Consider the following 27,729-nt stretch of genomic DNA (forward strand, 5'->3'; position numbering starts at 1 on the left):
CAGAACAGGCTAACCCTGGAAGAGCAGAGACCTTCCTCCTTGCTCACTTCCAAGACTTGGGGCAGGGGGGCTGGATAGGAGCCCATGGGGAGAACAAGGGGCACTTACAGACAGCTACAGACAACTCTTGTCCTCTCAGTTCTGCTCTGTGGGAAACCATGAACCTCTGTGCTGGAAAAAAAAAAATCATTGCTTCTAGAACTGGTGCAAAGTCACTTCCTTTCCTTTGTGGTTAAGGTTGGTGACTCAGATGCAAAAAGGGCAATACTTGATTCAGAAAACAGAAATTTCAAAAAAATGTATTGATACTGGATGGTCTTTTCAAACATTCCTGCTCTTGAGGTCTGTTACATGACTGTTTATGCCTTGCAGGAGAACGGTTTCACAAAGCCAAAAGGTCCCTTTACCTCAGAAAAATCAATTCTGACGACACTGAGAGAAATCTGAGCACTATAAGAGGAGAAAGAGAAAAGGAGGGAAAAGCATTCTGTGGAAAGGACAAGATGAGAAATGAAAGTGCTGAAACATAAATTAGGATATTCTCATGGGTTATGCAAACCATCTGGCTTTAAAAGCTAGTAGTGGGAACAAGGAAAAAGGTCATCAGAATTAGCAGAGAACTGCAAAACAACTGAAGGTAAGAAAGCAGCAAATGGCAGGCACAGCGAGAGAACAAGTTGTACGTCAAAATACAAAACAGCAGTGATATTGCTGGGAATCAGGGCAGCTCTGCAAGGAAGGATTTGCATAGTTCCTGTGAATTTATGATCAAATACTATGCAGATTTTAAAAGGAAATTAAAATTCTCATAACCACTCTGTGCAGAGGATTAGCAAAAAAACGACATTTGTTCAAAAGCGTTTGAAGCAATGTGAAAAATCAGGACAAGAAAGGGCATTCATTGAGGACAGGAGGAAATCCTTGAATATCCAAATCCAGTAAAAACAGGAATCAGGTGTCAAGGAAAGAGTAAGGAGTCAATCAGTAGGTGAATTAGGCATTTGGAGATAACTCAAGTAGCAATTCTCAGGACTGGGAAGTGCAAGGCATTCCCTGCCTGGCTGTATTTTACAGTTTTGTAGTAGACTTCACCTAACAAAGATACACAGATCTGTCTTAAAGCCCCAGGAGCAGACAGATTGAAGTAATGTGTATTAGGTATAATGAATTTTGTTAATGAAGTGTAAAAACTGCAAGGCTTGAGTCTGTGTGCAAATTAGATGAAAAACAGTACCAGAGTGTAAATAACGTGTCACATGCATCTTCCTTGCTGCTTCACAGTCATTTCATCAAGACAATTATCAGTGCCAAGGTTTTCAATAGTTCATATAATAAATTAGGCATCCATGCTTAGGTCTACCAACCTTGTGAGGTTGTTTTGATTGTGGGCTTTCTTATATTTTCAAAAAGTTTCTGAACTGTGGAAAAAGAAATCCTAAAGTGTGCAAGTCATTTGTGAAGATTTCTAGAAAGACTAGAGAAATGACTCCATTCCTGAAGTCAGGGATATTGTGGGGCTCAAACACAACTGTGGAACTTCATAGTTTTGGAAAAACAGTATCAGCAAATTATTTCTCTATGGGCATATTTAAATATTTTTGCTGAGGCATTCTAAAGATATTGAAAGGTAGGGTGGAGTATCAGCTCTCCTTGCTAGTGTGTCTGGAGGTGAGGGTGAGGCTTCATGAAAGAATGACATTGGGAATTACAGAACTGAAAAATTCAACCCAGTGAAAATCCAGTCCAACACACTGAGGTTTAGCATGTCCTTAATTGCTGGAGCTAAATCTTTTAATGATGCCCATTTAGATGTGAAAAACATGCTAGGCAAAGTAAAAACAGAGCTGGATAATCTATATGATTTTATGCATGTGAAAGATTTACATCCTTATCCATGGCAACCACAGCTGAACAGGAGATTTTTCAAGGGAACACTTTTCTGTTTGAAAATGCTGTGTTGTCTGACTAAGGCTTTTCATGAGAAATATTCATGTTTTAATCAAAAATTCACTAGTAAGGGCTAGAAAAAAAGATCCAGAGGGGGCCAGAAATGATCCCAGGATGGATAATTACCTCAGTAGCCAGGACACCTGTGTGGCCTGGTGGTATTTTAAAGGTTTAAATTTTTGCTCTGGTTGATTCAAAGACATGAACTAACCACTGGATATTTAGGTCAGCCTCTCTCAATTTCACTGGGCCATCCAAGATTATATTAAAAGCAAATGGCCCTGTTAGAAAAGACCTTGTAGGTAGTAGTTTAGCATGGGAGAGGCAAGAAGATCATTATAGGATTTCTTTTGTTGATTTATTACTGTTTAGAATTAAATATTAGGAGTGGTCAATTAATCAGCTGGGAATTGAGTTAATAGTAGAATTTTTTAGAGATGTAAGAACAAAAAAGTGCCAAAATTACACAAACCAGACATTGATTGGGTGTAAAAAAGAAACACAGGGTTCAGTCAAAGTAGAACATTGCCAGAGAATAAGTTAGGCCTAAAGATACACAAAAGGAAAATACTCTTAATATTGTCAAATTGTAAATAATTGTGATATGAATCAAATGTTGTAAACAGGATTTAAATAATACAGGATAGTTAGAGGGTAAGTAATAGAACTTACAACACACAAAGGTCACCTCTGAGTTTTACTGTGTACCTGGTTACTGAGGTTGTGTTTGAAAGCCTTTACAGGTCTGTTTTCAAATTTCAAATGGGAATTATATTTATAAGCATAGGCACACCTGTGTGATTGTGGAAATTGTATATTTTTACTGGGTAGAAGTGCATGTTTCATCCAAGGATCACAGAGCTATTTGTCAGTTTATCCAAGTATAAAGAAGAGCCTGAACAAAAGGTCAGTGCCAGCTATGCTAACTACACTCTACCTGCACAGACAAACAAGCCCTTAGAGAGAAAAAAAAAGCATTAAAATTATCTTCTTCATTTTCTTTCTTGCTCTCATCCTCTTGTCCCCTCCACTCTCCCCTCCCCAAATCCAAACTTCTGAGCACATTAATTGCAGATCATTTGTCCTGCTAATGGGCCCAAAGTCCACAGGGAACAATACCTATCAGGCAGTTTATCTCAGATTCAGTAACCTGGATATCTTGGCAGAGCTTTAAGATGTATTGGGGGGTTAAGGGTGAAAGAAGAGAGGAAGAGATAGAGAGGCTTGTGGTGTATCTGTGCCCAGAAAAGACAGAATTTATATTGTTTTATTATTTCCATTTCTGGCCTGAGAGGATGGAGGTAAAATCTTCAAAGCCTTTAGATGTGTCCACAGACACTGAGGGAGGTTTTGGAGGCTCTGATGCACGTGTAACATTCACCACACCTGGTGAGCGAGCTCTTTTGGAGGGCAGAAAGAGCTGCTTGAGCAGCAGTGATCCTCCTGCACCTTGTGTGTCATTTGAGGACTTCTTGCACAAGACTGTGAAAAATGAGGCCACAAACCCCATCTCTAGAGCCACATCTTGGGGTGCCATGGTGCCAAGAGGGGCAGCAACAATTGCCACTGTGCAGGTTGTTGGTGTGAGCAGTCATAACCTCTGCTTTGGCAGCTGACACACACTGGGCACTCTGCAGGGTGATCTCACAGAGACACCCAAGCAGTGACTGCAGAACTGTTCACACTTTATGTCCTGGCATGCTTTAGTGACATTTATTCACTACTGTTGATGAAAAGTTTAAAGTCACAATATTTATATTCAAATTATGTGAGGGGGGGTATTTCAACTGTATTGCAGAGACTGTAATAGCCCTTGGTATTAAAAATATCAACAAAGTTTAATAGAAATTTTGACCTATGCACTAAAACATAACTTCTCTTACTCATCTGTGTTGAAAAGTATAGGTGTGTCTATCTAGCTTTGTGTATTTGATCCTTTCAGTAAGAGAAAATTTATAACTCACTCCATGTAAACATTTTTTAAAATATAGAATTTAAATAGTTAATATTTTAAAGCAATTAAGAAGGAAAGACTTTATTCTGCAATAGTTATAAGCAATATGTCTAAAAAGCCACCCAGTGCCTGAGACAATGAATGTTTATAGCATAAGAAGCTCTATAGAAGGCTGGACTACTGAGACCAAAAGCCTCAGTCTCTCCATAAATTTCAAATTCCATAAATTTGGTGGCTGTATTCTGAAGTTGGGGACAAAGTTTTAGGACAAATGGGTAGAAAGTTCCTAAAGGGAAAAGTCTTAAACTGGTGTGAAAATGTATAGTCCAAGGTCATGTCTGCAGTGGCTGTGGTCTTTTTCAATTTTTGAATAATTAATTGTGTAACTAAAATTATTTGAGAGGATTTTAGCATTTGATACAGAAATTACCAATTTCAGTATTTTTTATTTAATGTCTATAAAACTAGCAGAGCCTTAGAAATTTTTTAATGAATTCATACTGAATACAGTTTAGCATGAAAATAAATATTTGCAGGGTCTAGAAGATATCAGACTGTTTGATGGAAGCTAGTGGTATGATTAACTTTATGAATATCATAGCAATTCTGTTATATCTAAGAATGATGTTGCCTGGCTGTTCTCAGCTATTTTAAAGTTTTTTTTCTTGTTTCCAAAATTTTATTAGAAAAAGGCTTTGCTCTGGTGCACACTAAAAGTTTTACTCTAGATATTTCAGCATCACTGAGGAACAGGAGTTCAATACAGAGCCAGAAGGAAAAATCCTAGAGAACTGTGCAAGTGCATGACTGATGAAGTTTAAAAAGGAAAATAAAAAGAAAAAAGTAGGTTGATTTTAGTTATGACTGCTAAGATGTGAGCCTGTCTTTTATTCCCTGTGCTGTAACTGAATGATAATGGTTTTTATGTTTCTGGAAAGGAGCCTAAAGTGGAATGTTCAAGGCCTAAGAGATGAAATGCAGCTAGAGAAAATTACCAGTGAGAATAGCAGGAGCTGTGACTTACATTAACTGAAGACCTAAACATCTTTGTATATGAGTGCTCAGGGCTGACTTCCAAGGCTGTAAGAAGCCTTGGTAACACACCAGCCACTTCAGTGTGCATGTGTGAGGAAAATTTCCATAATCTCTCCTGCTGCTTTGCTAGGGATGCTGGAGAGAGCAGCTTCTGTTAATGTAGGCATTTGCAGGTCTGGATTGAACCCAAAATCATTTAAGGCTCATCTAAAATTCTAGCTGACTTGTTCAAATACCACTGCTGGTGATACCTACAGGAAACAGGTTGCTGAAGCTGTTTGGTGTGAAGCTGATGGAAGAGAAGGCAAAGGTGGAGTGAAGCAAGTAAAAATGAGTGAATGTCCAGAACCTGTGAAGAACAAACCCCTGGTGTCTCAAGGCAGGGCTACAGTAACTGATGATCCAGCTCTGGGGACATTCTGACATCTTCATATCTGGTGTCATGCTATAAAAGGGAATTTGGGCTTTCCTGGGAGAGGGATGGCCTCTGTGAGAACAAGCACAGGTGGCTGAGGTGCTCTGGAGCTGGTCCCTTCTGAGTGGGAAAGGCTGAATTTCCTGCTAACACTCACTGTCACTCAGTCCAGCACAAGCTGAACTGGGACTTGCCTGTTTTTCAGTCTCTTGAGGCAGATTTTGAAACAAAACCACATTAATATCTGCTGATTTTAATGGGCATTTACAGCGCAGCTTAAAAAATTGCTGTCTGAGCACACCATGATGGGATATCCAAGTGAAAGGATTAGACAATTGTAATGCTTTTGGATAATAGGTTCTTGTTCTTCAAAACCATCTTGAAACCCTTAGGTGTGCAATGAATAATTAGATTTGGTTGCCATTGATCAAAATGGATTTGAAATGTCAATAGGGAGCCAATTTTTAAAATTAATTAGGTTTTTTAATGGGAGGGAATTCAAAAACACTTTAAAAATTCTGTTTTCATCCAGTTTTGTTAATCTGTAAGACTTGATACTTGGTGAATGGATTTTACAAGAAGTAACTAATCCCCTGGGATAGCCACTCCTCTTGTACTCAATTAAAGGATGAATGAGATTACTGCACTTTGTCATTCTGAAAGAGTTGGCCTGTAGCTGATTGAAGCTGCTGGGGAGGCTCTGGTTATGTCCCCCACTTGCTGTACCTGACTCAGAACCTGCAGCCTGGTTCCAGTGCTGAGCACTCACAGCTGAAGATGGGTGCCTCAAGGCAACAAGTGTTATAATCTGACAAACATGGAAAAAAATCTGTGGAAATTTTTTACCTTAGTGTCACTGTGCATTTTGAAGACGGTGATAAGTAAACCTACAGGGAGCTGGAAAGAGACATGAATCACTGTGAGATTCTGGGACTGCAGTGGGAAGTGCAAAGGTAATGTCACTGCAGAAGGAGCTGGCTGTGCACAGCAGGCAGCAGGCTCAGTGTGGAGCTGTGTGCTGAACCATGAGGGGATACAAACACTGCCCATTTGCTGTGTCATCAGCAGCAAGGGGTTTGCATGATCCACAGAGCAGGTACAGGAACAGTTTGTGTGCAATGAGTAACTTCTCTTAATGTGATTGAAGATGTGTCACTTGACACATAATCACATAATCACAGGAGACATTTAAGCTGTCCACATCTTCATTTGATATCACTTGACTTTTGAGTGCCTGAATTTCAGCTCTAATAACACTCTTAAACCACGTCTTTATGTGTTTCAAAGAATTACAGAATCTTTAAGGTTGGTAAAGACCTCCAAGATCATTGAATCCAACTGTTCGCCCAGCAACCCTGTGTTTGCCACAAACCATATCCCCAAGTGACACAACCACACATCTTTTGAACACTTTCAGGGATGGTAATTTCATCCCTTCCCTGGGCAGCATATTCTAATGATCAACCACCCTTTCAGTGAAGAAATTCCTCCTAACATCCAATCTAAACCTCACCTGGCACAGCTTGAATCTGTTCCTCTCATCCTGAAGACATTCAAGGGAGGATCTGGTTTCACAAAGCACAAAGTGCAGATTCTTGCATTTTTCAGCCCCTTGCTGTGCTGGTGAGAGGAAGTGTGGGACAGCAAACTGTCAAAAAGTCACTTATGTCACTCCATTATTTTCTCCAGCAACTCTCTCTGACTTTGGCTGCCTGTTACTGGAGACAATCTGCCTTGGGGGTAAGCTCATCCTCAGTGTTCTATTCAGTTCTCCATGTGCTATTGTCCTAGTTACTGTAAAACACAGAAGCAAACCTGGTTGTTGCCCAGAGGTTAGAATATTTGCTCTAGCTGCTGTGTGTCTATAAGCTTGGAGAATCCTTGAGGATATTTTCTTCCTGGTACACTGTAAAGGAAATGTAGAATTGACCAATATGTTTGATAGCAACTCAGAATGGAGCAGGAGCAACAGAGCTCAGATCCTTTTCACTGCAGTTTTATACAATGTTTCTTGACATGGGTTATTTTGAATAGCTAAAAAGGAATAAAAAATAAAATAAGCACATAATTTCCAGTTTAAAATATTAGCAATTCTTGCTGCAAGCATTCTGGTATCTCAGAGTACAAGACTACTTGGGCCTATGATGCATTTCTTTTAAAGGAAGGTCACTTTTTGAGGGTACGCTGTGATCAGGAAAAAAAAAAGATAGGGAAAGTTCATGGTAATGACAGCTGGGGAGAGGAACATTGTTTAGGCTACACTGAAATTACATTATGTGTCTCTGCAAGTACAAGATTATGTTGAGAACAATCATGGGTTTTAGAGAAAATATTAAAAGTTGAATAATAGAAAAGGCAATGCTCTTTTTCTGTTCTGAATCACCACTTTAAAAGCCTTGCTGTTGCTCCCTGTTGAAGTTCAGAGTGTTCCAATGGAGCATCAAAACCCAAACAAAAATACCTACTTTGCTTCTCTAGGGAATCTCCCTCCTAGGCTGGGCATCTCTCATGAGCTTTTCTGCTCCCTATAACAGAGCTTCTACTGTGCATGACAAAAAGGTACGCAAACAGATGAACAAGGTTCTTGCTCTGAGGTGTGAGATGGGTACTTAATATTCTACCATTTCACCTTCTAGATTGCCAATAAAAAAAGGAAAATTATGGTGAAGAAATGGTAAAGGCACAAAATTCTACTAGCAAGAATCACATTAAATACAATTAGAAAAAATACTTGTAACTGGCATTTTCTTTCATTAGCAGATGAATAAAATTAGATATAAAAGAGCTGTCCTAAACTGGACCCACAACAGGAAGCTTGAGAGCCTAAAGGATGAAGATGGTCTTCACAAATAGGTTTATGAAAAAAAAAAAAATTTGCTTCCCTCTCACTATAATTAAAACAAACAAACCAGCAAAAAAGCTCCCCAACCAACAAAAAAAAGAGGTTTCATGTATTTTTTTCCACAGTCAGTTTATTTCCAGAGTCAAAAGCATCACACCTGTTCAGATGTGCTAATTGCCCAGGAGAGTCTTATCAGATAGCACAGATAGAGTGCTTTCTAATATTAGATCACACTGAAACAGGCCTGCTTTTAAGCATTCAATCAATGCATCATGATGCACTGATAAATTAAAAACTGCAGGCTGGGTTCCCTGATCTCTATGTGCTACTCAGGCAGTTTAAGGCTCTGTGATCTCAGCTGGGAAGATAAGAATCCCCCAGAGGCTGGCTGACCTGTGATGGATGGCTTAGGAACCAAAGTTTGCTGTCAATTCCAGTGTAGATCAAATCAGGGAACCAGGAGGCTGTAATCAGATCCCTTGAGCTCTTTCTTGCATCAAACACTTCTCAATTTCATGGCAGGTAGACTGGTTTTATATCCTTTTTGAGCCCTAGCATAACATTAACTTTTAAAATTCTGACAATGAGACACCTACAAAAGGAGAAAAAAATCTGATCTGGAAGATGGTAAACCCACCTTTAACTTCTTTCCTTTAAAAATCAGATTCTTGGGACATAGAGAGCACCATGCAGTGTCCATCTCAGACATTTTTGCTACTTGAGTTTGAATATAGGTTGTTGTGATCATTACACATTTCCCAGCAGCTCTTGTACACGAGGCAAACTCATCTGCTGTGCCCAGTGACCAGCTCAGGCACTGGCAAACAAGTGTTTTACACACTGTGGGGGGACAGACCCATGGAAACCACTGTCCTGCAGACCAAGAGAGCAGCCCATGAGAGGGAAACTGGGGACAGAACAGAAAGGTAATGATTTTTGTCAGGAAGGACGATCCCCTTTAATAAAGGATCACTTTTAAATATAGAACAAGCCTTAGAAATTCTCTTTGTGCAGAACTGGGAAAATGCTGAGTAAAACTATTGGTAATATATTGGTAGTGTCCACCATGGAGGATGGTGTAAGAAAGGACAGAGATTTTGGCAGTGTGATCAGCAAAATGAGCCTATCCAGTCAAAGGAGCTTTTCCTTCAATGCAGGACAGTCACACTGTCCTCAAATAGCCTGAACTAGAGCAGGAAGTAGAGTTACTTCAGGTTGTTTTGTTTTGTTTTCTTTTGTTTTGTTTCTAAGTACTGTCCTAGAGTGGTCTAATTGAATTTGTACCTTCTTACAGATGCTGTATTTTTCCTTTAGAGGCTGTTCTAAGAAAATAAAGTTGCAAACAATTTTTTTTAATCGCCACCACAAGATTTCAGAAAGGTCTGTGCACAAAGCCTGAATTTCTCACTAAGAAGCTTGTGCTCAGGTACCATTTTAGGCTGTGGGTAAGTAAGGATGTCAACAAGTAGGAAACAACACTAAAAAAAAAAAAAAGCCAAATCAATATTCTTTATTCAGATGGAAACTGAGCTAACAAAAACAGTTTATCTAAATGTTTAATAATTACCCCAAAAGGCAGGAAGCATACATCATTGCACATTGCAGAGAACTCTGAAGGAGGCTGGGCTGGCTCTATCCCCTATGTCCTTTGATGTGGGCATGGGGTCACACAGGATTCAGGTACCTCTCCAGCAAGAACTGCCAAAATGTACCTGCTTAAAATGTAAAGCTTCACAGCAGAGCATCTGCTACTGCAGCACAATAAAAATGGATTAACCCAAGACAAGGATTTATTGTAGGTGTAGTGAGATGGGTAAGGAACCAACTGAACGGAAGAGGGAACAAGATTAACTGAAAAGTAATTACTAATGATGTTTTGGAACAGCATCTTATTTAATGTTTTTATTAATGATAGCACAAAAAATAAGAATAAACTAATGGAGTTTGAACATATATTTGAAACTGGGACAAGCTGACAGAGTATAAAACAAAATCCTAGAATTTTACGTAGGAAGAATCTAGTAAAGTGACATCCTAAGTAATGAAATAAATAATTGTCACATCATGTGTTTGAGAACCAAGTTATTTAGCTAAGAAAAAGGTGGTCCTCTGCTTAAAAAGAATGACACAAGAGAAAAAGATTGGTAACAGCTTCTGCTTACTAGAGTCATGAGCAGTAACAAAATAAAAGTAACAGAACTCCTACTGCCCACTGTTTTCAAACAGAGGTGACAGATACAGCAGAGAATGAAATTTCCTCAGTGCCACAGCATATCATTTTTGCAACTTTGCAAGAACCATAATGTGGAACTGGAGAGACAAAGGACTCTGATTAGAGAAGACCCAGAACACGTCTATGCTGAACACCCTAACCCAGTGAAAACCCCCCAGTGATTGCTGAGTAAATGAAAGCCAAAGCTACAGCACTGCTGGAAGCCTGGGGCTGTGCCTCAACTCATGCTCAGACAAGAGCCCAGGACCAAGAATTCTTATCCAGAGCAGATTAGGCAAGGTCTGTGCCTATTTGCAAGGGTTTAATGAACCTGAAGAACTGCTGGCCTCCTGTGGAAAATTCTGCAGCTGCTCCTGAAAGCTGCCCTTGGCCAGCTGCTTGTGCAGGTGCCAGCACAAAGCCAAGCTCTTCTCTCAGACACAGGCAGTGGCCACAACAGGGGCTGCTGGCACAGGCACAGCTGGACTCTGCCATGGTCTTGGTCTGCAAGAGACTGGAGCAGATCAGCAAAGAATATGGGAAGTTCACTGCTGTGTGTCCTGGTTTCACATCACACTCATCAGGCGTGTCCTTCACTAAGCACCCTTCAGGTAAGGTGAAAGGTTTTGTCAAAATTAGTCCAATTTCCTTCTGAAAGTCAAAAGACCTCAGAACGCTTGAGAGCAGCACATGGGAGTTTAAATAAAAAGTGAGTTTCAGTTCTCATGGAGTAAACAACAGGTGCAAGGTGGATTTTTTTTAACTTCCTTGGCTATTTTGAAGGTTTGTGTGCTTGGATCTGTACATGAAGGCATTTATTTGCTAAGGAAGAAGCTTGAGAATTTATCCTGCCTTTTCCTAGCTCACAAGTTGAAGCTGTGATAGGTGGCAGATGCAGGGCTTTGTTTCCCATCCAGACAACAAAGCAAATGAACATGGTCATTACAAAAAGGGCCCAAGTCCTTACAAACAATGTTGATTACTGAAAGTAGTTTTAGGTTATTGCTTTCTTCAGTCTCACTGATCCTGAATGCATATGCACAAAGGGAAGAGCTCCAGGCACGGCACTCACAGGTACAAATGTGTCCAGAACGTTTCTTCTGCAGGCAGCTCTTCATCACCTGCCAGTGCCAGTTACCCAAAAGTGTCATAGACTGGTGTTGTCTTGCTCATTTTTCAAGAAATTTTATTAATGAAAGTCAGGTTCAACTTCTTCAAAAAGCTGAAGAGATCTCAAAGGGTCTGTCTCAAGATTAAGGCAAGTTTTCAAGGACACCCAAAAAACACCACGTCTTCCCCAACAGCACTTTTGATTAATAAGATGAAACAAATTTGTTGTACAGGTTTACAAAAGATAACAGCTTGAGAAATGTTCTATTTATTTGTCTCTTCCAAAAAGAAGGAAAATGTAGATTTAAATTTTTGCACGATTAAAGTTTGCAATGAGAACAGCAAGTGAAACACAGAACCCCTCTGATATTCTGGTGAAATTTGCCACAAAGGCCTAAGGAGAAAGCCCTGACAGACCCTGACTCGAGGAATGCCAACACCATTATTTGTGTTGCAGAAAGCCAATGTTTTTTCATGGCAGAACAGTTTAGTAGAGCCGGACTAGAAACTGAGCTGAAATATGTTCACCAGCTACAAGACTAACAGAAAATTATTTCAACCCTCTTAAGAACCACTTGAGTACCAGCCACCAGGAAAACAAAGGTTTATCTTTAAATACTTTACCCTTCCTAGCAGTATCACCTCTGAGTTCTCCAAAGGAAATCCACATATTTCTGATGTTGATGGAATGACCTTTATTTCCTACCTAGCTGACAGGGCTATTGCATCTGTACCATGAATTCCATGAATAAAACAAAATTATACACTGAGGAAAAACAAGGCAGTAAATTTGGATTCTTTTCTAATCTAATGATATGAGCAAATACTGAGAGACTGAGAAGCAAAAAAAAGAAACTTATTTACATATTCATTGAGTAATTTGTATAATCACAAGATTTAAAAGGTCATTACCGGAACACCTGCCTGTTAACAGATGTAGAAGAATGAAGGCCAAAGAACACAGTTTTTATAAAGATGTTGATAGATAAACAGTTGGCAGATTTGCAGCTACCTGCTGGGGCAGCATTCGTTCCTTTGGTCAGGCCACTGTTGTGGATGAGGTACATCTGGAGCTCATGAATCCATGCACACACTGACTATCCTGTTGCAAAGCTTGCCAGTTGTTTATTAAGAACTACATTGCTTTTAAATATCAACATTCCAGCTAAAACAGCTTTTATCCAGTAGGGAAGTTTTATGTACCAAGGTCAAGCATGGATGGATCTGATGTTTGCACTGACAGCAGATATTGAAAAATCCTTACAGTCTCTTCCCATGGACAGAAAACCAGCAGAGCAGATGCTTGTTTAGACAGATGGGAGGTACAGCTTTGCACAAATCTTAATCAAGAATGAAGAGCCTGTCTTAATTTGGCCAGATTGGTTAACTTCAGTGTCAATGCCCCTCAGCAACACTGGAGACTCAATAGCCATTGGCACAGGCCCACCTGAGAATCACTTCACTGAACTGTACACAACCAAGAGCTTTGTGCCCAGGTCTCCACGTCTAAGCTGGAGGATGCGACTTTGGTCTGTGGCTGAATTGGTTCTGGAGATTCCCATTAAATCTCTTAAACCAGACAAAACTAAAGCATCAGGAGCTGTGGTTCTGGCTGAGATAAATTCCTTCACAGTAGCTGGTATAGGGCTGTATTTCAGATTTGTGCTGGAGACAGTGCTGATAACACAGGGATGTTTCAGCTATTGCTGAGCAGGGCTTACACAGCATCATGGCCTCTCTGCTTCTCACCCCACCCCTAATGAGGCTGGGAGTGCACCACGAGTGTGGAGGGGACACAACTGGGACAGGGGACCCCAAGTGACCAAAGGGTTTTCTCACACCATCGGGCACCATTCTTAGGAATAAAGTGGGCGGAAGGTGGTGCAAAGGGCACTGCCTAAGGACTGGCTGGATGGTTTTATTTCCCTTTCTTTTTACCTCTTTTCCTCACAATTTGAAGAAGTACTATTATTTTAACTTAATTATTCAACTGTTTCTTTTTGACTAGTGTCCTTTCAGTCCTGCCCCCATGTCTGAAGGGCTGGAGGCAGTGAGGGAGCAGCTGGGTGGTGCCTGGCTGCTGGCTGGGCTGGAACCACCCCACGACCTCAGACATGCAATTTACAGGTATCTCCATTAAGGCAAAAAAACATTGTGCAACGAGCATTATTTTAATCTTGATGATGCCTCAGGTTTTAGCTTTTCTGTTTTTCAGATTCTGTACAGCTTTAGTTTGTAGTTCTGAGCTTCATGTTAGGGGATGGTGAGCTCTCTTCACAGAGCAGGCAGACACAACAATTCCTTCTCTAGCTGGGGACCAAGGACAACCAATCCAAATCTCAGGCCCAAGAGCATAAACAATGTGGACTGAAGAGAGAAAAACGAGAAGGATGGGACTGCATGGGCTAAAGCTGTAATTGGACAATTAACTCCAATGTGCTAATGGACCAAAACTTATAATGGTCATTCATTTTGTGACCATTTTGGTTCATCCAGGGTATAGCCCTAGGTGGGCTCTTGTACTACCCAAGGTGCATTACACCTTTTAATAAATACCTACTTTATTCCTTTAACATTGTCTAGCCTCTATTCTAGGTCAGCCTTCACAAGGCATCAGTGGGAGAGCATCTGGTTGCAAGAAGAAAATTAAATATGCGGCTTAGATGCCTACATTATCTGCATCCTTGGTACTAACTGATCAAAATAGCTATAATTTTTAAAAATAGTTAAATATAAACCAATTTATATATTACTCAAGCCTATGTTTAATAGTTAAGACATTTCCCCCTATTGTACTGGGTACTGAATCATCTGAATATTCAAGTCATGAGGAAGCTCAGGGGAGAATCCAATCCCCAGCTCAGCAGGGCTAACTCCAAAGCTGTGACACCATGGAAGGTCAGAGCCCTCCCCCCTTGTCAGCCAAGTTCTGCACATCTCCAAGGATGGGCATTCCACAGGCTTTCTGAGCAACCTCTTCCAGTTCCATTTCCCTCTCATAATGATTGTTTTTCACATCCAACAAGAAATTCTCTTGCTCAAGTTGTTTCTGTAGCCTCATATTCTCCTCCAGTCATCTCTGGGGAAAGTGTTTCCTTTACCCTCCTGCAGGCAGGAGCAAGCAGCAAGAAGCTGTCCTTTTGCAGGTGCCTGTGTGGGTGGTGCAGGATTTGTCCATCAGCTCCAAGTCTTGGCTGAACATCAGGAGATGCCCCTTGGTGTCAGCTGTGGCTCCCAGCTGCTGTCACCTGCCATCAGTCCGAGGCTGCTGCTCACCCTGTCACCAACCAGCCCTGGCAGCAGGGCCTGCCCTCAGCAGTGCCACAGCCACAGCTGCCAATGTCACCCCTTAGCAGATTATTCCTCCACTCTGGTGCAGATTTCTACTCATCTTCCAAGTCTACCCATCCATCCCATCTCTCTCCAGTTTGGCTGTAAGGATACTGTGTAAGACTGTGTAAAAGTCTTTGCCAAGGATAGGAAACAGGACATGCTGTGCTCTCTCTTCTTCTCCAAAATGGAGGGAAGTCAGGTTGGTAAAGCCTTTGCCCTGATAAAGCCATGATGGCTATTCCCAATCACCATTTTGACCCTCACACATCTCAAAGTAAGATTCATTTCCATAACCCCTAGGAATATGCTGTAGTCCTCCCAGGAACTGAGGTTACATGCAACCTCAGCCTCAAGAGTATCTATGATACAATTATTATTTGTTTTACAAAAACAAAGATACAAAAATACTGATTTTACACTCACACCAAGAAGACATTTTTATACAGAACAACCCCATTGCAGCTGTTGAAGAATCTTTACTATTACATAATTTCTATATACACTTTTATACATTTTGCTTGCTTTAAATGTACAGAATAACAGAAAACAGTTTTAAGCAATTCACAAGTTTACAAGGTAAGTTTTTTACAAAGCAATACACCTTCCCTCAATTTTCATGACGAAAGCTTCTGCGTGGTCAAGGATTGAAAAACTCATCCAAAATTTTCAGAGATGATTCACACAGGAATCTGAAATGCCATAACGAAAGAATGCATAACAGAATTAGAAATGCTAAATGCCAAATCAATCCTCAACTATTTGATTCTCAGAGTACAGCTACCACATGATTTCTTTGACAAGTTAGTCTGTGTTAGTTTATTAAAATGCCTTTACAAATTACTTTTGAAATAGCTGGATTGGTTTTCTTTCAACTTTTCCATTTTTCTCCTGATCATCTCGGTCTCTAGAATAACCAACAGCAAGCCAGTTTAAATTACTATGTCAATTCAAGCACATTTTCTAATATTTCATCATCTAGTTAAAGAACCCACTCGTTTTCTGCACAGCATTGTTACTCTTTTGTTTAAACAAAACAGTGAAATCCTTTACAAGAAATTCACTCTAAGACCACTTTTCATTCGTTTGCTTTCTTCATTTCTCCCTCACTCTTCAATAACTATAATTTTTCTTCTCACCTGTGGCAATTTTTTTCCAAGCCTGAGCTTTCAATCTTGTCCTTATTAGCAGCTGCCCCCTCGAGCTGCCCTCACACTCCTCAGCCCTGCTCTGATCTCTGATCTCACACCCCTCTCTGCAGTGCCTTTAAGCCAGAATGAAACTCCATTCTCAATTAAAGGTAGTGTTACAAGGTTCTACAGAATTAGGAGAATTAGTTATGTTCTGTGGGTTTAGGCACAATGCTGCTTTGTATAAATTTTATTTCCTTACAGTTGAAGGCTAAAAGCCAGTGGATTTGTGATGTGGGACCATTGGCACGTTGGCCAAAAGCCATCACTTGGGCTCACTCTGCTCCTCCCAAGCTGAAGTCAGTTTTACCAAGTACCTTCCTAGGGATCTTAAAGATGGGAGGCAGAGAAATCATGCCCAGAGTTATACACCAAAACAATTCAAGAGCAATAATTTACAGACACAAGAGAGTGCAATTAAGAATCTGAGAGCTAGCTAAATGATAATACTAAAAAAAATATTTCAGCACAGTCATTAGCTAAATTTAAATTCTAATATTCATATATCAAAAAGCTAAATAAAATAAATACACTTAAATACAGTATTAAGTTATTATCCTATAGCACATTAGGTTTTACAGAATCTAATATTTCTCTAACCTCCAAATGAGTGCATTGACAGCTTTATCTGCATTTTTTTTGTTAAGCATAAATATTTGCATTTTATAAACTAATGTGTGTGCCATTACTCTTGAGGAAATTCTCTCAATACACAGTATGTTGTCCAGAATTTTTAAATGCACTGAACAGCATTTTTAAAATACAGACCCACAGGACCATCTGAAACCACTAGCTCAGCTGAAGAGGGAAGAGTAAATTGCAGTGAAAAGTTTTGCTTCTGAATTAGTGCACCAATTCCTTGTATAAGGGCAGCACCTTAATTACCACACCAGACAGCTTTTTTACTTTCATTGCTAGTATGTAAGAGATTACTCCTAAGTCTGAAGTTAAGATGCTGGCACAGAATGCCAGTTCTCTTGGGAAATTAAAGAATGTCACCATTTCCTGGTATACCTGGGTATTGAATAAAATAATCCCTCAAGGAGTTATTAGGAGCTAATGCATTCAGAAGCAAAAAATAGTAATACTATTAAGAATGAGTTAAAACCCAGCAATGTATTTTAGCCAGCAGCAGCACAGTGATGTGTGTTAGAGGACTGTCTTCAAATTAATGACCAGAGCTCTAGCTTGCAGCATACCATAACAAAATTTGGTGTTTGGTAAGCAGAGCAGGATGATAAAATAGTTTACAAACAATAGGGCATGGTTTAGAGCATGCATAATCACATTTTAGCTACATGAGCACACCAGCAGCAGAGCACTACGAATGGCACATCAGAAACCACCAGAGGCCCAGCCCAGTCTGACGTTCTGTCTTACTGGGACACTGCAAACACTTCCATTCATGGTGCAGAACCTGACCACTGCAGAACTCCCTCCAAACCTCTTCCCAGCATCAATTATTTTACCCTTCTGGACTGAAAAATTCCCCAACGTAACTGTACAAATATGAAACCCCCCCAAATTCCGCAAAGCTGTGTGACAGCTTCTGAATTTTATCATAATGCAATTCCAATTCATAGAAAAAGTCTTCCCATTATCATATTCATATCCCTAACCCTTGAATTTTGTCTGCAACTGCCTCCTGGGTTGTATTACACAAAGGTAGCCACTCATATATCACAAAATTAAAACACTGTGTAGCATCTCATTCTCCTCATCTGCCCCAACATGCAGGTTGATTTGTCCCAGTTCACTGGGCAGAGACAATCATATAGATTCATAAAGCAATTATCTGTGTTCTCACTGAAATTTATAGTCACTAGTGCTCTCAAGTGGCAGCAATTATTCACTTTAATGTGCCTATTTATTTAATCACGTTAAGATTCACTTTAATTTCACAGCTTTTTTTACTGTCTTGATTAGAAGAAGTGCAAACTGAAACACGATATCCTGCTGCTCTCCTTCTTTTCTACAATGATTATTATTATTATTATTGTTAAAAATATTCTAGTAGGGCACTTGGCAACCCATTGTAAAATAATTTCAAGGGGAAAAGAATGGGGTTTTGTTTATTTGTGTTAGATTTTGTTTCTAAGCAAGGTTCTGACCAAAGGACATTCTGTTCACAGCCAAGCAGCTCTCCAGCTTTCCTGCAGGTCTCTTTTGGGTACTGAAGGGGCCCAGAGCACCATGCTCTTGATGGAGGCACAGCTCAACCACCAATGCCATGTCAAGTCACTAAAATGTCAGAGAACAAAGTGCTTTAGGCCAAGGATCCACAAGAAGAGCACACTGGGGAAGAGCTGTGCAAGAAACTGTTGAGTAAATGAAGCTCCTATACAATGAGGCTCCTTTACAATGGGATTTTTGGCTTGTTTGGGAGTCCCTGCTTTGGTTTCTTTATTTTAAAGTCTGTCTACTCTACATTCCTTGTTTGACTCAATAGTAAGGATCACTAGTTAGAAGGATGAAAGACTGCAAGGGCCTCTGCATGTTCAGGCCTCTGTGGTGCATTACAAACTTTCTCAGAAATTTTGGAATAATGTCCATAACCCCAGTCTGGTTTCTTCACATTCTGTATTTGAGCTTATAATGTCTCCTTTGCACACTTTTTGATTCCATGGGCAGTTCAATAACTAGGCAGAAATCAGCTGTTCACAAATTGTAAGACTTAATCAAGTTTGAGACACTAAAGGCTAAAGCATTTATCATGGTTCTCTCAACAGGCCTGAGATAACTGATTGCAAATACAATGCAGCCAATCACTTTCAAAAAACTTTTCACAAAAGATACACAAGATATGACACTTGAAATCCACCATCCAACAAAAAGAGCAAAATAAAATCACCTGTGGAAAGGTCTCAAAGTCATTGTTATATTCAGTTAAATTTTTACTGCCTGCAGAGGTTTGGATTCATATGCCTAATGCTAAAGTGGGAGAAAAATCTCCTAGTAATAAGAGTTACTAACTGGACTATTTGCTTTATTCTACCCCAGCTGCAAACAGACCTGGATTTCAGAAGTGAATCCTGCAATATACAGATCAAGTGATAACACATTCAAATTAAATGAAAAAAGCCTGAAGCTAAATATGTAAAGATTGCAATCACAGCAGATATAAGGGCAGGAAATTTAATACTGTGCTGGGCTCAATACCTCCCACTTCCCCCCCAGTATGTTAAACCTTGCAATCAATCACTCAGAACACTCTAACAGTGTTATGTAAGTACAGAACAGAGCCAATTATTGCAGAGGGGGGATAGGAGAGCTCAGTGCTCCTTTCCTGCAGCACACCCACCTTTCAGTGCCTCTGGATTCTTCTGTGGCAGCATCCTTGCACATTATCAGCTTCCTTTGAATGGCAGGTGCAATATCCTTTAGAAGTGAAGTTTTGTGCTTACCTATTTGAAATGAGTTGAAATGTTGGACAAAAATAATAATTTATCAAAAAAACCCCAACCCCACCCTTCCATATTTTCATAAAATAACTTTAAACAGAAAAGATTGCTCAATGGAATATTAGATTAAATTGGATTTTCACTGTCCTGGATTAACTACTGTGTATTTCAATGCAGTAGCAAAAAGAAAGATGGAAAAAGGACAAAAATGTTTTAACTGACCTTTAATTACAGTCACAATGCAGACAGTAGCTGTTAGACTAAAAATCCCTTCAATTTCTTCTGAGAGAATGCACTCCATCAATTCATTTAAAATTGACCTAAGGAAAAAACATAAAGAAAAAATATGTTATAAATCACATTTCCTTCAAAATAGAACTGAACAGAACATGTTTCTAATTGTGCTAGTCTGCCACCACAGCTTCAAAGACACCATGCAGGACAAAGCAGCATGACTGGGTAACTGAAAACTATGTGCTGCCTCTGGATCTGAGAATATCAAAGCATGGTAAATTGCTTGGGAAGAAAATAAAAAAGTCTGCAAACAGAAAAAGTGGCTGTTAAAAGAAGTGAAGAGCTTGTGGTACATTTTAGGAAAGTCAATCCATGAAAAAACTACTGGTTCTACAGGAATTTAATTTCCAGAATTTACTGAAATTTCTAACTCAAATTCCTACAAAAGTTTGAAAAAAAACCATTCTACGACTCCATTGGTTTGCTAGTGCCTACTCAGGCTTAATTAAAATTTGATCTTAAATGTGTTTCTCATAAATATTAAAATAGCTGTTTTTCCAATTACAACCCAGTGAAGATCATTTATAACTAAACAATGCTCTGAAACACATCCAAGCAACATTTTAGTTACTGAAACTATGGACAGAATAATAGAACTATGACAGCAGCTCCTTGTAAAATACTAACTCTATATGTATCTTAACAGATTTTGTGACTTCTAGCAAGAGATGAAAGTATTACCAGCAAACTCTAGTGGTGTTTTGGGATATATGTCAAGGTAAGAGAAATGAAATGAGTCTCAGATGGGGTCCAGCAACCAAACTAAACTGCAGTAGGGAATAAGTCAATAGCACAGAATGGAAACTAACTGGTCATTGGTGTTTGTGGTAAAAAACCCAAATTTAACTTTGAGAAGCAATTCTCAAAACCAGAGAAAAATAAAAGAACAAGAGGGATAAAAGAGGAGATGGAAGAGATCCACAATCCTGGTACTCCTCAGAGCACAAAGCAAAATGTTCTGTGAAGAACTAAAGGGAAAACTGAGAGCAGCAATGTTACAGAAACTTTCCCTAACATATTTCAAAAAACCTTTAGCAATATTATTATCTGTTATGAAAACTGAACATCATACATTGCCAGTCCTGACTTCAATTGTTCTTCAGGCTTTTATTGTGCTAAGATATCAAAATGAAATATGCAGGTAAGAACCAATTCAGTAAAAACATTTTGCAGAAATTCAAATATTGCTTCTAAGAGCTGAGAAAGATGAAAAATCTTCAGCTTCAGAAACAAGCCTTATGAAGTTGCTCATGCATTGCTTCAGTTTCATTGTATCATTGTGGACTAATGTGACCAAGCATTGATTCCATTTCAGCTTGCTCTTTAATTGCTAATGGACAGAAGTGGGATCAGTCCTGACTTGGTTGTCATCATTGTTTGGGTCACTAAGCACACTCCTAACCTCCATGAAGGAATACTGGAATTTCATTAACCTGTAACAAGACTCACTGAAGCTGCCTTTCCCCACCTCCCTCTGAAAAAGGGTCATATGAGCCTGCAGGCAAAGATAAAATAGAACAGAACAATAAGCTATTTAAAAATACATATAAGGTTCAGAGGTAAGTAATTGGTTCCTATACAGATATTCCCTACTAAAATGAAGGCTACTCACACAATTGGACAGACACTGCCAAGCCTCCCAGTATTATCACTGCTAGGGGGGTTGAAATTCAGTGCTAGAGACTGGTTAGTACTGAAAATGAAACAGATTCTGAAGAACTCAGAGCAAGATGACTCTGAGCTCACAGAGCAGGAGCTCACATCAGATTTTGTAATGTTAGAGGCTTTCATGTTGACAGAAAGATGTCTGAAATACTGAACCATGCACTACTGGACTCTAGTTATGGCCTAGCAACACAGATTTATAAAAGAGCCTTAAAAGTAGTCTCAATTCTGAGGCACCAGTAGAACCAGATGGAAATTATCTCCAAATCTTTACCCCAAAAAGAGAAATACTAGAAGATACATTTTTTTCCCCAAGTACACAGAAACAATTTGGCCCAAACTTGCAGTTTTCTCCACCAAGAATGGACAAGATTCACCTTGATTACTACAAGAAAAAGTTTCAGAAGAATTAACTGATTTTCTGCATCTCTTTTGAAAAGGTATGTGTAAAATAATTGTTTCACTAGAAGAGAACACCTTTAGCTGCTGCCTCATGGCTAGATTTGCATTATGTGGACTATTGCTGGAGTCTCTGGAGTCTTTTGTTTTGCAAGTTCAACTAGAATTAGAGAAGGATTGAGAAGAAAACAAACCACCTCATAACAGCAGAGACAGGGATACTCAGTGCCTGTCAGATGAAAGAAGAGGAATTAGTTGTGGTAAGTCAGGGAGAGCAATAGAACTTCTAAGTCCCTTTGTAATTTAAAACAAATCTGGTGTGTAGAGTCATGTTAAGAAAAATTGAATATGAACAAACCATGCAAAATGAAATTCAATTGTGACAATTTTAGAAGATATTCAGGGCCCCCACTAAATAGAGCAAATATTCTCCCAGTTTAAGTGTTAAAAAATAAATAACATAAGCTCACTTTTGGAGGCTTTCAGCACTCAGATACTTCCTATTTTGAATGTTGTGACTTTAATACAACCATAAGTACATGCCACCTTGTTGCAGATGTTCAATCAAAGGATTAATTCTATTTCTGGCATATATTTTATCTCATCTTAATATCTCTGTGTTGAGGGGACTCAGCTTTATAAGTGTCTTATGAAAGAAGCAAGCCAAGATGTATGATTAAAAAACTCATAATGATTAAGTCTTGTAAATAAGAAGCACTCTTGGTTAAAAAATGGACTCAACCCCAGCAATCAATACCTACAGGCAATATGTCAAGAAAAAGGGATTATTAAAAAGGGATTATTAAATAGTCCAGATAAATTTAGAAAGCAACCAGTTCTTCAAGATTTATTTGAATTTAGAAATTAAAATCTTATTGACAACACATAAACTGTTCTATATTAGCAAAAATCTTGGAAAAATTAATATAGAAACATTTACCTGACAACATTAGCTGACTTCATAATTACAGCCATTAAATTGCTTGAAAGAGGGGGAAGGTCTGAAATAGCCTTTGGCATAGTCAAGTCATTTTCACTGGAAGCCTAAAAAAGAAATAAGTCAACAACCATTGTAGCTCAAGAAAGATGTGTATGCAGAATATTGTATTTCAATAATTACACTAACCAGGACCTATCCTTAAACAACTGGAACATTCACAAGTATTCTTTGAGTGGCTTTAATTCAACTGTGTGGTGTCCAAATAAACAAAACTAATTTAAATTAGAAAGAGTGAAACTAAAGCACATGAACAGTATTTGTACCAAGGCAGATATTCTCTGCAGTTGCTGTCACCAGAAGTTTCACTTATCTAGACTGGTGGTCACTCTTCACAAAGGCACAGCCTGTTAAACACAAGTGAGTCCCCTCTGTGGCTCCAAGCTGAATTGTGCATTCCTGATTTCTAAATGTAACTTCAGTGACAGTGATTTTCTGGATACCTGCTCTTTTTGGTGTAAAGTTCTGAACAGATGACAAATATTTAGTTAGAACTGAATTTTGATCTACAACAACCTGGGGGCAGGGAAAAGCCCAGCTCAGATGAGTGACTGGAATGAACTCAATCTATGAATCTCCAGTATATTCAAGCCCAGAAATGTTCCTTCTGCATCACGTGGAAAGAGCATCTGTCCCCCCCAGCCTGTCAGCTGAAACATCAGTATCTGCAGGCAAACAGCTGGTACTGCTGCAGTGCCTCCTGCAACAGAACCTTGGAACTGCTCTGTGGTTCCTTCTGGCAACTGTTCCTTGCTCTGTTTCTGACACATCCAGAACCCACAGCAAAAGCACAGCCTCTGCTGAAGAGCCTCTGCTCTTCATTTTTAGTTCTCAAAGCTTCCAATCTTACTAATCATATTTGCTCCTAACATTACCTGCATTAGAAAAATGGGGTGGGAATGTTGCCCTTCTCCTTCAAGGAGAGTTGTAGTTCCTGGGACTTTCAGAACATGAAATAACCTCTGTCTACACATTCTTTTCAGTATTAGAGACTCTTTCTTGACTTTCCAAAGCAATGCAGATCAGATATTTGGAAAACCAAAGGAACCAAAACCAAGATGCAGCACATGAAATGTCTCTGTATGGAAGCAGAGAATGCACAAATGATCAGTGCCAAGCAGGGCATCAGCCTGCTTTGAAACAGGGCTACAGAACCTTATGGGACCATTCCAAGAGCAGGGAATGGGAATCTGTCACACATCAGAGGTTCACTTCCCAAACTCCCTAATGCTGGGTGGGATGAAGTCAGGTATGTCCTGTCCTCCTCCTTTCCCTGAGCTCTGATTGCTGAACACAGCATTGCATGCTGAGGCATAAGCCTTTGATCAGTTTGGCTGCATGGTCTCAGCTGTGTTCCCTCTCAGCCTCCTGCCCACTGACAGCCTCACTTTTTTTACAGAGTGAAGGTGAAGGAACCAGGGAAATATTGACACTGCAAAGCACTGCTCAGCAACAGCCAAAACAAACTGGTGTGTCCTCAACAATGGCTTGGCCACAAATGCCAACCACAGCAGCACATGGAGGAAAGCTGACTCCTTCCCAGCCAGAGCCAGCACAAAGCACAGAGGAAATATCCCAGAATCCATGTTATTAATCCCCAACACTGCCTTACTGCCAAATTCTCCTGTCAGAGGCAGACACTGAAATAAGCATCAGGACAAGTCTGTTCCTACACAGCTGTAGTCAGAAATCTGAGATGAACTCTAATATGAAATTATAGCAAATAAAGTTTCCTGTTTGTTCCATGCCAACACACACAAAATCCTCATTTGCAGTACAAAGATCAATTTTCTGAATAAAGCTCTGTCATTCCAACATAACATTTAGAAAGCAGAAGGTGTTAAATAGAAAAAAGAAAATCAGGATTCACTTTACCTTCTGTAGCACACAATTTATCTCTGCTACTATTGCAGCCAGGAGAGTGGAGAGAACACCCTGGTGAACTGCTGGGAATGTGGAATGCCAGCACTGCAGTGCATGGATGAATTCTCCAAGAGGCATCTGAATAGAGCGAATCAACTAAAACCAAAAAGAAAAACACATCTGTTTTTTTAGACTGCTTAAGTATAAATAATCTATACCAGCAAACCTCTCTGTGAAGTGCAGACCACACACACCTTGAAAGCTTTTGAGGTGTTCTAGTCACTTGGGATCAGAGGGGAATCAGCAACAACTGGGAAGTCTGCTCAGAAATTTGAGAAACAAAGCAGTGGTTCTTACAAAAAAGAACTGAATGTTTTTCACAAGTCCTGAAAAGTAGATCAGCAAATTTCCCAGACTGATCCACCCATTTCACTACTATTTAGTATCTGCTTTAAAATACAAGAAGTCTACTTTTCTGTGAAGATGTGAGATTTTCAAGAATGTTAGAACATCATTCATATTTTGAAGTTGGTATCATTCAGACTAAAAGAAATAAATAATAAAGAAAAATTTTCCTCCCTCCAAGATCATAATGTATATAAACAAAACCTTTGCTCTGGATTGAGAAAGTTCATCTAATTGCAGATAAGATTAACAGCCTAGAAGTATCACCATGTTTCAGAATCACTGGCAACAGAATGCATTTGTTCTGAAATTTACTGGTTGTTCTGTCATGATGAGACCAAAATGGACAAAAAAAAAACTGGTAACAAGAAAACTTGGAAAATTTAACTGAAAATTTAATCATGTGTCTACCCAAACACTTGGTAATAGCGAGGTAACAACCTCAAAGTGTTTTAAGTATACCCCTTTGCATAAAAATGATGGATTCATCTACATATTAGCAATTATGTATCAATTTGGACTGTAATATCATACCTGAATTCCTTTTTCCTGCTCTTTCTTAAGTCTGTGTGCCACACATTCTAAAATTTTCTGAAAGACGTTTTGTAGAGTGTGGAAAAGATTTGTCACTTCCTCTGTCTCAGTATTCTGATTTAAAGAAGCTTCAATAATTTCTTTTAGAGCACACAGCAACACTGGAGCACAAAAGCTACCTCTCTCTAGAGAAAGAAATAAATACCATAATGTAAAAGTTGCAATATTAATCAGGTACAACCTTAGAATGGAACTCAGTTAGATACAACAAATAGTGAGAGTTTACAAGTGTAGACAATACATTTCATTTCTGAGCACCCTTAGCTGAAATTTTCACACAGTCCAATTAACATTTTAAGTATGAATCCAGTGTTCCCTCCAAGTCCTAAAAGTTAGGGATTAACTAACTTGCTAATCCAAGAAAAGCCAGCCAAGTATAAATGCAGATGTTGCTGTTAGTACAAAAGAGGGTACCTGTTTGCATAACCTGAAGAGCCATTTCTAACAGGTGTGCTTGAAATGTGACATTTCCCAGGCCCACCATTATGACATCTTTGCACACTGTCAGGTAGGCCTAGAAGAGAGGTGCAAAATTATAGGAAACCCAAACTTCATGTAAAGTAATCATTCAGTAAAACTGAAAAATAATAAAACTACAAACTCTTAGCCAAGGTGCCCTGAGAGCTGGTGTTCCTAACTGGAGTGACTCAGTTCACAACTCCTGAAAAGCATGAATTCCAACCAGTCCTTCAAATGCTTCCATTGCCCTTTCCCAACAGTAAATGGTTTCTCAAAAGGCAGCAAATCCTCTCTTTTTAACTCAGGCTCAGTTCAAAGGCATTCATACTTATCATTTACTGAGGCAAAATATGACATCTCTACCTGCCTTTTTTAATAGCAAAATTAAAACCAGCAGACAAAAAGAGCTTTTCCCTACAGACACACAGTTGTTACATACTAAACAGATTATGAGATGGAAGTACAGGCAGAGTAAGAACTTTTAATCAGTCTGTGTATATATGAGCTGGGTTGTTCAAAGACACTGCCTGGAACCAAAGTTAGCCAAATCTTTCCTTTCACCAAAATCTGGTAAAAGCTCAGTGTTAAAAATCCACCTTGGGTTAAATGAAATGTCAGAAGAATGCAACAGAAAACAGCTCAGAACTAGCTAAAACCTCACCCACATTATATCATCAAATGCTTTCTTTGAAGGGCAAATCAAGGTCAGGGGTAAGGGACACTGCAAGTGATGGCACAAATGCCAGTGCAGTTTGTCTGCACACAAATTGCTACACCTACAGCTTTTCAAATTGAAAGCAGCTTGATTTATATTATAAGAATCATCTAACCTGGATAATGAATTCAGAAACATCACTGTGTTTTGAAATACCATCCTCTTGATCACTTGCTAGTATAAAAGGTACAACTTGACTTTCTATCCAAGCACCTGTCTCCTTCAGAAGTGAAATGTGATCTTCTCCTTCTTCAGAAAACTGAAAAAAAAAACCAAAGGGAAGTTTACCAATTGTCTCTCCAGTTGTTTTGGAACTTCCTTATACTGTCAACTGTAACTTCAGCTTATTTTGGAAAGCTATAACCATACCTTATGCTGAAGATGAACAGTCAATCTGCAAAAGAGGCTGAAGGCTCTTAGGCTGGTTGCTTGATTCCAGCCACCAGAATCTGTTCCTTCCAGAAATGAGCCAAGAAGTTTCTGAAATATCAAGGTTTACATTTATAGTTTTCAGAAAAACCTTTCAAATGTTTCTTTACTCAATAGCTTTAAACAAAAGGTTAAAGAAAACCCCAAACCCACATAAACAGCAAAGCACCAACCCCAAATAAGCAACAAGCATACTTTACTTCCATTTTTCAATGCCATAACTGATTTTCAGACTATTCCTTATTCACATATTCTAAAAGTCGGGTCCCTTAAAAACACTCAACACTAGATCAAAAAAATTTTGAGACATCTAAGACTGAGAAGCTGGCTTAAATCTGCCATCTCTATAAACAATTCTGAACTATTATACTTCTAGTTTAGAGTATTTGTTGAAATAAAAATAAAAAAGAAATAAAAATCAAAAGGATTTTTTTTTTTTACAAAAAAGATCTTTTTACAAAGGGAGAGGGCAT

At 39.2% G+C, this 27,729-nt stretch overlaps 1 protein-coding gene across 1 annotated transcript in view; it reads right to left on the reverse strand.

Moving 5' to 3' along the window:
• Positions 1-15,452: 15,452 nt before the first annotated feature.
• NCAPG2 (non-SMC condensin II complex subunit G2) overlaps positions 15,453-27,729 on the reverse strand; it is a 42,747-nt gene continuing 30,470 nt past the window's right edge. Inside the window, exons 19-27 of the mRNA XM_058033415.1 lie at positions 27,197-27,307; positions 26,943-27,086; positions 26,068-26,167; positions 25,594-25,778; positions 24,667-24,810; positions 22,735-22,838; positions 19,659-19,756; positions 19,337-19,439; positions 15,453-15,537 (exon numbers count right to left, since the gene is read on the reverse strand). Of these exons, the coding sequence (XP_057889398.1) occupies positions 15,486-15,537; positions 19,337-19,439; positions 19,659-19,756; positions 22,735-22,838; positions 24,667-24,810; positions 25,594-25,778; positions 26,068-26,167; positions 26,943-27,086; positions 27,197-27,307 (1,041 nt within the window). The 3' untranslated portion in view covers positions 15,453-15,485. The remainder of the gene's footprint in view (positions 15,538-19,336; positions 19,440-19,658; positions 19,757-22,734; positions 22,839-24,666; positions 24,811-25,593; positions 25,779-26,067; positions 26,168-26,942; positions 27,087-27,196; positions 27,308-27,729) is intronic.

The sequence above is a fragment of the Melospiza georgiana genome, chromosome 1, assembly GCF_028018845.1.
Source record: "Melospiza georgiana isolate bMelGeo1 chromosome 1, bMelGeo1.pri, whole genome shotgun sequence".
NCBI lineage: Eukaryota > Metazoa > Chordata > Aves > Passeriformes > Passerellidae > Melospiza > Melospiza georgiana.